General features: G+C 44.7%; 1 protein-coding gene across 1 annotated transcript; it reads left to right on the forward strand.

Annotated features, from left to right (window-relative positions):
- Positions 1 to 1,689: 1,689 nt before the first annotated feature.
- LOC101283169 (cryptic protein-like) lies at positions 1,690 to 11,650 on the forward strand (the record flags this gene model as incomplete). Its single annotated transcript, XM_033400121.2, has 5 exons — positions 1,690 to 1,762; positions 1,853 to 2,026; positions 2,756 to 2,870; positions 3,020 to 3,129; positions 11,334 to 11,650. Coding segments are annotated over 5 exons (594 nt in total), but the record flags the coding sequence as incomplete, so codon positions are not given.
- Between the last annotated feature and the right edge of the window lie 1,572 nt (positions 11,651 to 13,222).

Below are 13,222 nucleotides of genomic sequence, written 5' to 3' on the forward strand. Positions count from 1 at the left end.
GAAAATATTGATGCATCCTCAGAAAGGAGGTATGAAATGACTCTCTTTATCTTCATGCTCCCCACTCAAGGCTTTTGGAACTCAAGCCTGCTGGTTCTGAGGCAGGAGATAGATGGGCCCCAGGCTGAACAGCTGAAGTTTCTTCCCTGTGGACAGAAACTCCATAACAGCAGGAGAGAGAGAGAAGGCTGGGCCCCGCCCAGGTAAGAGATAAAAGACCACAGATTCCTCATTCTCATTCTCAGTCAAGGAGACCTTCCTGACTACACATGTGCAGAAAGGCTCCTTGGGTCAAAAAGGGAGGGGGTGCCACCCCATAGTAAGTGATGTCAACCTTCCCACAGGCCTCTTCGCTAGAATCCACCTTGGCTAAGAGATGTGCCCACAACTCATGGGAGGACCCTGAGATGTACCAAATACAGACTCAGAACGAGGCAAAGCAAGATGATTGGCCAAAGGAAACCCGGCAGAAATGCCCCATAAAGATGATTCAAACTACCACGAGGGCATGACTCTCCTCTGAGCCCACCCGTGTGTCTATCCACACATACCCTTTTTCCTCCTAATAAACACTTTACTTGCTTCACTACTTTCCATCTCTACGTGGAAATTCATTTCTACACAGCTGACGGGCCAGGGCCTTGTCACTGGCCACTGGTGGTGGTGGTCTAGTGGCTAGGATTCAGCATGCTCACTGCCGAGGCCTGACTTCAACCTCTGGCCGAACCGAAACCCTGCTTTAAGCTGCTGCAGGCAGAGGCCACCAGAGATCAATTCTGTCCCACACAACTGGTCCCTTCTCTAGTTGGGCTCCTCACCATCCCCCAGTACAAGGAGTGTGCAATATAAAATCTCTATTTTCCTATGAAAGATTTTTGTTCACGTTGAGGTTTTAAGTTTTTGTTTTTTTCAGGGAGGGAAAGGCTTGTTGCTTTGGTCCCCGATGTTTTACATTAGGGGTTGACCACTCCTGCTGCTATCAGTACAGTAAACACTGTTGGGGAGAGAATCCAGCTGTGTCTCCACCCCACCCTGCCCCCACCCCCAGCGGGGTCTCATTGAGGGGATGATCCCTGAGGCTCACTTTTGGGCCCTGCCTGTCACAGCCTGCCTTTGCCTAAGCGAGTTGCACAGCAGAACTGAGAGACCTCATTGCTGTTTCTCACTGCTGTTTCTCGTGGCCTGGGTAGAGAGTAGGAAATACCTGTGTCTTCTGTACTTATCCATCTTGGCTCCTGAGGCAGTTCTACCAGGACCTGCAGTAAAGACACCTTCAAATACAAAAACTGTCAGACTCAGCTTCCTTGGAGATCCTCAATGTATCCATGAGAGAAGGAGACTTTTATACCAGACGTGTCAGTAGGAAAATGACCCGGAGCCACTCTGTTAGGTAAGAACGGAGATCATCTAGATCTTAGAGCCAAGAGGGGTGTTGAAGAGCCTGAATAAATTGCAATGCATGCACGATGTTCCTTCTCTTAAAGGGGCGCACATACACTCTTGGTCTCAACATCTTTCTACGGGATGACAACATTAATCTAAAACTACAAGTTACAAAATGACTGCATAATATTTATTGTACATTAAAAATATACCTACACATTATATACTTATATATTTGTATATGAATGCATTACATCTTATACATATATAAATTTCTGCTCATACTTTTTTATATTTTAAACTTTGATAACTTTCTTTAAATATTCTAGGCTTCTGTTTATGATCAGTTTGGCATTACAGATCATCCACGTGGGAAACAGTAAGAACCATTTTGTTTACAGTCTCAGTTTTTGTTGCATATTTGCTTCTCAATCATGATCAGTCTCATATTTTCAATTAACTTTTTAAGGCTATCAAAGAGAGAAATATAAAGGTAGTAGAGAAGGAATCAACAGTGCTACAGCTCAGAAGCTCCAGCAGAAAACACTCGATTGGACCTGGAATAATTTTAGGGAGGAGAACGACAGCGCGGAGGGCTGGAGGCCGCAGGGTTCATTGCCCTACTCGCGGACTTTCCGAGAGCGTAAGTCGCGATGCTGCCCACAAAGGTCATCTCGGTCAGTGAACTCTGAGTTTATAAAACATTTTACCATCTTCAAATAATGATACCTTATAAAGTAAAAAATATTTTCTAGTGAGGTGCTCTTTTACTCTGAAAAATGTTTTACTATTTTATTGGTAAAACGTTGCGTTCGCTTTTAAACGGGTATTTTTCTGCGGGTCCAGAGCACTGTGATTTTAATGTATTTAAAGCAACTATCCCAACCCAGGATGATAGCGGACCTTTGCTAGTCTTATTGCAGACTCTCAGGCTCCAGACCCCTGGTCCCCAGGGGGTCCGCAGTGGAGGTGGGGGCGTGGATGGGCAGTGGTGGAGTTAAAAAAAAAATTTTTTTTTTGCCTTCTTCACACCCGTGGGTGGTCCCCGTCCGCCCGAGAGGCCTGTCTTTAATCACCATCTTGGGAAGTCACAGCCTAACTTTAACATGTGAAAGGAGGAAAGAAAGAACACCCTACTTGTAGGGGTCAGGGTTTCCCGTCTGTCTTAGGGCTCCGGCTCCTTCCTGACCCGCCGGCACCCCACGTAGTTCGTGTTTTAATCCTTAAGTTAACAAGCAGGGTTTACCTGAGCAAACACTCTTAGCAGGGAGCCAATTTTATTGCCTCCCGGCGGCGATCTTACTCGGCCCTCCTCGGCCTTCTCAGATGCAGAGGGCCGCGCGCGGAGCTGACGCCCAGGCCTCCCCCACAGGTGCGCCCCCGCGGCCGCGCTGCTGCCGGAACGGCGGCACCTGCGTACTGGGCAGCTTCTGCGTGTGCCCCGCTCACTTCACCGGCCGCTACTGCGAGCACGACCAGAGGCACAGGTAGGCGGAGGGTTGAGCAGGTTACGGGCTGGGCGGGGCGGAGGGGGCGCAGCGGGCGGCGGGGGCGCGCGAGGCGGGGCCGGGGGCGCGCGAGGCGGGGCCGGGGGCGTGCGCGCCCGCGCACTGACGCCGGGCCTGCGCCTCCGCAGCGAATGCGGCGCGCTGGGGCACGGAGCCTGGACCTTCCGCGGCTGCCGCCTCTGCAGGTGTGTCTTTGCGGCCCTGCACTGCCTCCCGCTACAGACACCCGGCCGCTGTGGTAAGAAGACCCGCGTACTGTGCCTACAACCCACACACAGGGGCAGCTGCTCCTTCCTACCCAGAGATCCATAGCGATCTCCCTGTGCCAGACGATCCAGGCATGGGCAACCTGGGTCGATTCATGACTCGGGAAAGTCGTCGTGAATCACTCAGTGTATTACTATTACTGTCATTTAAAAATTTATTCCTAAGCGTCCCATATCCCGATTGCCGAGTGTATACGTGATGTCCAGTGTCCTTAAGCGTCCTTTACAGAGAGCAGAATTCGGGGAGCGCGCAAGCTGGTAAGCAGAGCCGCGCCTGGCAGACAGGTATTTCTCTACACTAAGCCAACACCACCTTCTCACCTGTGAAATGCGAGGGAACGCTGGAGCAGGACAGGAGCAGTCCTGCATGGCCAGGTGCTGCCCTTCAAGGCCAACCCGTCAGTGCTCCCAGGGAAGGAAGGCGCCTGGTAACCACAGCTCAGACCTGCCACATAAAAGCCAGTGGGGTGTGGAGAACACGCAGGGTGAACATGCATTTATGAAGATTCTGAGCAGTTCCCAACTCAATGCAAATGTTTTGCTTGTAAAACTAAGTAAGGAACGTGAACTTCCGAGGTCAGAAAACAAAAAAATGCTCTGCTGCTGAGCCATCGTCTTGGGCAGGGACCAGGGATACAAGTAAAGAAGGCACTCCATTTCCATCGCCCTCTCGCCTTTTCAGTAAGCTCTGGCTGGGACAGCAGTGAGGGGCTCAGTTAATGCAGGCACAGCCCTTCAGCCCTCTTTATAGCCCTGGGTGTGCTCCATGTGAAGCCCTTAGGCCCACTCTCCTGTTCCTCCCTGCACTACAGTCAACCCTGGGCAAATTCCACTATCTAAGGGCACGCATAGTGGTAGCACAAACCTTCATCCCCGCTTCACACCCCCTTGTCCACTGTCAGGACTGCAGGAGAGGGGCAGCACTCTTGGCGGCAGAGCCCTCTTGGTGGGGTTCCCTGGGTGGGGCCCCTAGTGGAGGAACACACTTAATGAATGCTCAGCCTCCCTCCTCCGCAACCTGGATTAGCAGTCTAGTGACACTCTTAGTGAAGGTGCAGTCCTTCAACCCCACGGCTGCGCCCCCTTCTCAGCCAGCTCCGCCTGGTACACGCAGTGTCTGTGGGGGGGAGTGTGATTACAGTACAATATCCTTTCCCTCCCTCCCTCTCCTACTGGGCTCTCTGTTTGCTGGTCCTGTGCCCCTGATTCACTAGCTGCTCTTTCAGCGCCCCAGAGAATGGAAGACAAAATTATGTAATAAGCATCAGAACTGCAGATGGTGCCTATGTAGTCCTACAGGTGAAGTCATTTCCCACTTGTCATTGGTGCCCCCAGCAGTGATGTGGGGAAAGGACTAGCTGTGATCATTTCCAATCTTCTAAGCAAGGCCAGCTGGGGTTCAGAAGCAACAGAGCAGGAACTGGGTTCTAGGATGTCTGCTCACATCCTGGGAAACATCCAAGACTGGGACTGCTGTCCGCTAAGGACAGTGACAGCGACTCTGAAAATGTGGCTTCTGCTCATCAAAGTTGAGCGAAATAGTGCAGTCATCGTTCAGAGTAATTTGTCAGGTGCAGAAAGGGCAGTTACCTTTTGTACTCTTTGACCCATTGATTCTGCTTCAGGGCAGGTGACAGTGGTGGTGACTGTGTTGACAGTGGTTATGATGACATGAGGATGACGATGATAATTATAGCAGCTGCGCTGATAGATGGTTATGATGATGTGAGAATGGCAATCATCATGATGATAACTGTCTTTATTAGCTCTCAGTATATTTCAGAGACTTTATACACTCAATCCTATTCAATTCTCATAACAAGCCTAGGAAATAGGTATTTTCCCTTTTATATTTGAGGAAACTGAAGCTTAGCGCGGTTAACTCCTACAGTTTGTCTTTGTTTTTTTTTTCCTTAAGAGATAATCACAGAGGTTAGTTGTTAATTTAGAAACAATATGGTATTTTACAGTAACATTTAAATTATTTTAAAATATAAATTAACGTACCATGGCATATTGATATAAACATTGACATAATGATAATTAATATGTAATTAATATTAATCTGTGAATAAAATTGCTACTGTTCACAGAGTACATAAGCACATCCCTAAACTATGTCAAACACTTTTTTAAAAAATTGAGATATAATTGCCATATAACGTTATATTAGTTTCAGGTATACAACACAGTGATTTGATATTTGTATACATTGAGAACTGATAATCACAGCAAATCTAGTTAACCTCCATCACCACACATAGTAATATTTTTTTTTCTTGTGATGAGAACTTTTAAGGTCTACTCTCTTAGTAACTTTCAAATATGCAATACAGTGTTATTAACTATAGTCACCATGTCATACATTACATCCCCATGACTTATTTTATAACTGAAGGTTTGTACCTTTTGACCCGCTTCACCCATTCGCTCCCCACCTTTGGCAATCACCAATCTGAGTTTGGTTTCTTTCTTTTCTTTTCTTTCTTTCTTTCTTTTTTTTTTTTTAGATTTTACAAAAAGTGAAATCAGAGGTATTTGTCTTTTTTGTCTGACTTGTTTTGCTTAGCATAATGCCTTCAAGGTCCATCTATGTTGTTGCAAATGGCAAGATTTCCTTTTTTTAATGGATGAATAATATTCTGTTTTATATACATATATGTATATAGCTCACATTTTCTTTATCTATTCATTCATCAATGGACACTACGGTGCTTCCATGTCTTTTGTTCCATAGCTATTGTAAATAATGTGCAATGAACACAGAGATGCAGATATCTTCTAAAGTTAGTGTTTTCATTTCCTTTGCACAGATACCCAGAAACAGAATTGCTGGATCATATGGTAGTTCTATTTTTAATTTTTTGAGGAACTTCCGTACTGTTTTCCACAGTGGCTGCACAAATTTACATGCCCACCAAAAGTGCACAAGCGTTCAGGGTCTGATTCTTAACCACTTTACCATTCCAGACTCTTCGTATAATTATCAGTATAAATTAAAGATGATATTGTTTTGGAGTGGTTTTTTTTTACACTAAAATTTTATTATGGATATAACCAGAACTTTTATTGGCAAAATCACATTTTTTATTGAATTTTTCTCTGAGCCACTAAGTAGATTTGCCCTAAATATATCTTTTTTTAATTGAATGAAAGATTCTTTAAATTCTATAGTGCTTTACAATTTTCAGAAGTTTCACACACATGATTTCATATAATCCCATAATAACCCTTTTATTTTCCCTACGCCTATATTGCCCTTCCCCACTTTCTTCTCCCCTCTGGTAACCACTAGTTTGTTCTCTATATCTGTGAGTCTGCTTCTTTTTTGTTTTATTCAATAGTTTGTTGTGTTTTTTAGATTCTGCATATAAATAATACCATACAGTATTTGTCTTTCTCTATCTGACATTTCACTAGGCATAATACCCTCCAAGTCCATTCATGTTGCTGAAATGGCAAAATTTCATTCTTTTTATAGCTGAGTAGTATTCCTGTGTGTGTGTGTGTGTGTGTGTGTGTGTGTGTGTATCACATCTTCTTTATCCATTCATCTGTTGGTGGACACTTAGGTTGCTTCCATGCTTTGGCAATTGTAAATAATGCTGCTAATGAACATTGGAGTGCATGTATCTTTTTGAATTAGTGTTTTTGTTTTTTTTTTTGGATGTACACCCAGGAGTGGAATTGCTGGGTCTTATGGTAATTCTAGTTTTAGTTTTTTGAAAAACCTCCATACTATTTTCGACATTGGCTACACAAATTTATATTCCCACCAACAGTGTACAAAGGTTCCCTTTTCTCCACATTCTCAACATTTGTTCTTTGTGTTCTTTTTGATGATAACCATTCTGATAGTTGTGAGATGATGTATCATTGTGGTTTGGATTTGCATTTCCCTGATGATTAGCGATGTTGACCAATTTTTCATGTGCCTGTTGGCCATCTGCATTTCCTCTTTGGAAAAATGTCTACTCAGTTCTTCAGCCCATTTTTTTAAATCTGGTTTTTTGTTTTGTTTTTATGTTGAGTTGTATGAGCTGTTTATATATGTTGGATATTAACCCCTTATAGCTCATATCATTTGCAAATATTTTCTCCCATTCAGTAGTTGCCTTTTTGTCAGTGGTTTTCTTTTCTGTAAAAAAGCTTTTAAGTTTAATTAGGTTCCATTTGTTTATTTTTGCTTTTACTTCCTTTGCTTTCGGAGACAAATCCAAAAGAATACTGCTGTGATTTATGTCAAAGAATGTTCTGCCTGTGTTTTCCTCTAGGAGTTTAATTGTATCCATGCTTACAATGTAGGTCTTTAATCCATTTTGAGTTTATTTTTGTGTTTGGTGTTAGGGAGTGTTCTAATTTCATTCTTTTACATGTAGCTGTCCAATTTTCCTAGCACCACTTATTGAAGAGACTGTCTTTTCTCCAATGTATAATCTTGTCTCCTTTGTCATAGATTAATTGACCATAAATGTGTTGGTTTATTTCTGGGCTTTTTAAGAATATTTTTGATAGTGTTATTTAGAATATTGAAAATTTGAACATGTTGTAAATCCAACAGCAGAATAATAGGTAAGTAAATGTTTTAACTCCTTTAATGGAAGATTATGATGACTTTGAAGAGTATATGGAAGATAGAATGGAAAACTGTATTTACAATATATTTCTACTGTGAAAGGACACATATGGATGGGGGATCACAAATAGATAACAACGTGCTACAAAACTGTGGTCCTCTGGCTCCTCCAGGGACCCAAAGGCCAAAGGATCTCCAAGGGCTCTCCCTGCTCTGATACTCTATGGGTCCAAGTTTGACAGGCTTTCTTAGTCCCAATATAATATCTTTTCAAGGGTAGGATAACCTGCCCTGTGAGGGTGCAGGGCAGGATAAAATTTATGCAAAATAATCTTGTTTGTTGGTGTGAGCTATTTTATAATTTTTTTCTGTTCCATGACCTAAAATAATGCTTTGTGCATAATAATTCTAAATAAATATTGAATGGATGACCTTTGACCTTTTAGTTCCAAATATAGTGCCAAAGAAGAAACACCATATAAGCTATTACCTACTATTATATTACATTAAAACAATCAATTTTCAGTGCTCTAAATACAATATGCTTAAGACAGTTTAACTATCATTCTACCATTTTCTTCATTTACATTTGTTAATTTTGCATGTAAAGAGGCAATGTGGCATATAAAAGAAGCATGGGAAATCCCCAAAATACTTGTTCAAACCCCCCAAAATACTTGTTGTTATGTTCATGATCTTTATGTTATGTTCATGTGCTTCAGTCTCCACAGCAGCAATGTTTACCCCATTGGTTTGTTAAGATGAAAAGGCCCTATACCTGTTTCATATTATACATAAAGTAAAATATTGTTACTTTATTATCATCACCATCAACCGTATTCACATCAATACAATGAGGTTAGAAAAAATGACTTCATAATCTAGCACTTATATGCAAATTTACTGAAATGTGGTTTTTAGGTTGTGAACAATACCCATTACACTATTAACTGATGAGCACTGTTATAATTAGAGTTAAAAAAAAAAATCAAGAAGAATGACAACCTTGGAGCTAGCAGTCCTTGATTCAGCCCAAGATCTCATTTTACCAAGAGGGTGATTCTTCCTACACACAGCCCAAAGAATTAAATATTTCTTTAGTATCAAGAACCATTATGTTCTAAAATTTAGAGTCTAAATAATGACACAGTGAAGTAGCAAATTCGAATGTCTTCAGAGATAAACAGGTCATGTAAATGTCAGATGGGGGTCAGGTCAAGCCTCACCTTCAAACCCAATTAAAAAAAAATACAGTTCTGGCACAAAGCAGTCAGCCAACCAACCAACAAGCAAACGAACAGAGCCAGCCTGTGGGCCTATTGGAAGGATGGCCCTCCTAGGTCCTGGCCCCAGCTGGCTCTCAGCAGTGGGCGTGCTTTCCAGGAGAGAGCAGGCCCTTTGTCAGATCCCTCTGGGACATTCTCCCATGATAGGTGCCGTTTCAGTGGGGGAGCTTCTCTGAGTGTCATCACAGAGAGGAAACCATCTGGCTCTCCAGGGGCATTCAGGGGTATCTTCAAATTGGAAAGTTTGGGGAATGCTGGCTCTGGAACTCATACTGAAACAACATATTATCCTCATCCAGGTAGCCTCCATTTAAATCCCCACTCAGTGGTGGTGACACAGTGACACATGCTGAGCATTCACAAATTTGATTTCACTTATATCTTCCTTTACATATATGCCTAAGACTAAAATAATGATAAAAATCTCTTCTATGTCTGCGTAAGTCTAAAAAGAGACCTTTTGATAAGTGTATAATTAAAATCCCGGGTTATAGTAAATCATCCATCAGTAGCAGAGTTTCCTTTTTGGTATGACATAAAATAAGGACAAGCCATAGAACCATTGGTTTCAGAGATTCTAATACACAGTAAATATTAATAAAGCTTATTTTAATTTTTTACTATCAGTATATAGTGGAAGTTCTAATATTTTCTCACTAAGCTCAATGGGTGACCTTGGGCCCCCTGGGAGGGACACTGCATGGTGCTCACAGCCCCAGTTTGGGGACCCCTGCTTGAGGGACGGACTCCGTCTAACCAAATTCACAAAGCCGGCTATAACAATGGGCTTTAGGTTCATATACAAGAAAAGACGGCCAACAGGGCCTGGATCCTTCTCCCTGTGGGCAGCCTGTTCCCTTCCACCAGGGGAACATCAGTGAAGCTCAGTACAGGCTGACCCCTTCTTTACCTGTAGCTGATTCTCACGCTGGGACCACCTGTTGTATCATCAGCTTTTCTGGAACCTTCTCTGAGCCCACATGCTAAGGTTCCTGTTTTGTGGGGTTGTAGTACCCTGGAACAACCCTCTCCCATGTGGGGTGGGGTGGGGAATGGTGCCTAGGTCTGGAGTGGGCCTGACCTCGCTCTTGTGCTGAGCGTGGCCTCCTGGACATGCCCACCGTAGTCACCTACGGACAGATGCAGGGCAGGTCCCTGCTGCGGTGGCTCGTCTTCATCATTACTCATTAGTTTCTGACGGTTTATGCTCACCACAGGTTTTCACGTTCAGAAGGCAGTTTCTGGAGGAATCCTAGGGGACAGTGCTTGGAGGGTTTGTCGGGGGAAGAGAAGGGTGGCTTCTGCCAATCAGCCCTGGGGAAAAGGTCCCTTTAAGTTGGCCCTTTCCTCATCGGCATGCTTCCCTGCCCAGCTGACCCCACATCCAGCCCAGACTTGCTTGTGAGAATGTTTAGTGGAGTTTGTGCCCCTGCCTGCGGCCATGCCTGTGGGGCTTGTCAGCTTCACAGGGTAGCCACTCACCACCGGCGACTTTGGCCTCGACCCTTGCCCCGTCTCACTACCCCCGAGATTCCCACTCAACACCTTTGGGCTGGGGTCCTAGCTATATAGAAAGCCAGACGCGCACGGAGCCTTGGGGCTCAGAGTGAGACCTGCAGTGGAGGAGCCACACTGCCTCAGCAGGGTGGTGAGCACGGCGGGTGGGGCATCGTCCCCAGTGCTCTGCAGCTGCGCCTTGTAACTTCCTCTGTGGGGATATCCGCCGTTGCTGTAGGGATGGGTGCTTTTCTCTTCAATAAGTGGTCCCTAGTCAGAGAAATAGAGTCAGAGCTAATGGGGGAAAAGTTGGACCTTCTTTGCAACAGATGGGTGCAAGCTATTTTATGTTATTTTATTTTAAATCAGATCCACTTACCTGCATTGCTAAATGACGGGTGTGGAACTCTGAAGGATCACCTTGGCCAGCTCATGTGCCAGATGAGAAGGGCTCAAGGGCTGTTTCTCTGCGAGCCTTAAAAACAGCAAACTGATTCTCCTTCAGCTCTCCAGGTTACACAAAAATTCCTGTTTCCAGCCGCAGCGCGAGGAAGGTACAAGCTAAAGGGAAGCATGTCTTCCTGGCTGCGCCGCGTTCCCCACATTGGGCTTCTTTCCGCGCTCCGCGCTGCCCTCCTCGTGGCCGGGAAGCCGCGGCTCAGGCTCCGCGGCTGATGCAGAGCCCGCCGGGCAAGGCCTAGAGAGGAGGCCCAGCGAGAAAAGGGCTTTACCGGAGCAGGTGCAGACATCTCTGCTTCACTCTCTTAAAGCAAGCCTGCCACAGCATGTCTCATACACTCTCGGGATTTTTTTCCAGACCTGAAAGACTTTCTCGCCTCACACTCTAATGGACCAAGAACGCAGCTCACGGGGAATGTGCTCCTCCTCCTGCCCTGCTTCCTCCTGAAATCCGTCCTCAGCGAAGGGGGAGGCCGCTGACGGGACCGCAGTTCCACCCGGCGGAACCCGAACCGCGCCTGGCCTCCCAGCGTGGCCGAGCGAGGCGGCGCTGCGTGGGGAAGCCGGGCTCGCTTGTCCTCTTGTATTGTCTATATTGTAGGTAATAGATTGGTTTCATTTCTTATCAAGTGGAGCATTAGATGCATATTTGTATTGTTTAATAAACATTTGCATGAAAGAGCCTTTCTTGCTTTCCTGGGTATACGATTTAGAAGCGCAGGAGTAGACGCTAGAGGCTGGGGCCCCTTCAGCCCAATCTCTGATGACTTCAGAGTAGACCAAACATGTGGCCCCTCCCAGATAACAGCTCCCCATTGAGCACTGCTTGAGCCCCACACATAGCTGCGGCAACACTTCACATCAGTTATTTGTTCATTCAGTCTCCCCACTAGTTTCTAAGTCCTGGGGGGCAGGGACGGTGCCACATGTGTGTCCCCAGCACTGCTATGCTGTGAGTCTGCCAAGAAGATGCCTAAAAGTGCTCCATAGACAGAGAAAGGAAGGCAAAAAGGGGGAGGGAGCCAGGGCTGGAGGCAAGCGGCTGGGCACCCCGTCTCCTTTTCTCCAGCTTCCTCTACTAATGGCTCAGCTGTGACACCCTTTTCGGGACAGTTAACACTTCTTGAGATTATCACCAACGTCTCTGTAAAAAGGAGCCCTTAAAGTGGACCAAGCAGCCTGTCTTCCCGCCAATCACACAGTACTTGGGAGCCTGGCGTTTCTCAGCTGGATCTGTCAAATATATTAGCTCTCTATTGATTAAACACAGCCCTGTTTGGACAGACACCATAACTAGAAATCAGAGGAGTGAAAACAAGAAGAATATTGTAAATTATTCAGGCAAACTAATCAATAAGAATAAAATATGAGAGAGACAAGGACTCTGGGATAGACAACACAGCCTGAATTAAAGTAATTGGTCAAAATATTGATATTTTATAAACCTTATAGAATTTCCTTTAAAATATTCAAAGCTGAATTCAATGGGAAGGCCATCACGGATTTATTGTGCATGCGATATAAAGCTACATATACTGGGGTGCTATTGTGGGCAGAAGAGTGTCTTTCAATCAACATTGAAACCTCCCTGCCCGGACAGGGTGGTCCCAATGCACGATACATACAGGTGAATAGAGAGTTCTCAGTGTAAGCACTGAAATGGGAAATCTGCTGAACTAAATGGGGTGCTACTTTACAGCTCTGCAGAGTGAGAGTGAGCTCACACACACACACACACACACATACACACACACACACCAATGCTGCAAATATCTTCTGAAGCCCACCATAAGCTGGGGTTGGTGGCTCCGCCCTTCAAGCTTGAGTGGGAGAGAGAAGTGAAAAAATGCAAAGGTCAGTGACTACAGAAGTCCCCCAGGATGCTGGGGGGCACGGGAGCCAGGCAGGCTGAGAAAGGCCCCCTGCACATAAAGCTGCACACTTTAGAATGTTCACTTTGAATGCACTCAAATAGGTGACATTTCCATTGAGTTTTTCAGCTTTTTAAACCCACTTTAGTTCATAAGCCTATGTAATACAGTTATTCTTAAAATCTGTATTGTAAATTAGTTTATTGGCATTTTCAAACTTTTCCACCATTGGCTATGAAAATATGAATTTGATGTAATATTCAAATAAGAGTTAAAGAAAAAGAAGGTAGAATTCAGTAAAGGGTTGACTGGGACTCTGGTTCAGGAGAAAATAATTACTAAAGTTTTGAAACATAAGTATTTCTAGGTAAGAATG

The sequence above is a fragment of the Orcinus orca genome, chromosome 7 (genome assembly GCF_937001465.1).
Source record: "Orcinus orca chromosome 7, mOrcOrc1.1, whole genome shotgun sequence".
Classification (NCBI taxonomy): domain Eukaryota; kingdom Metazoa; phylum Chordata; class Mammalia; order Artiodactyla; family Delphinidae; genus Orcinus; species Orcinus orca.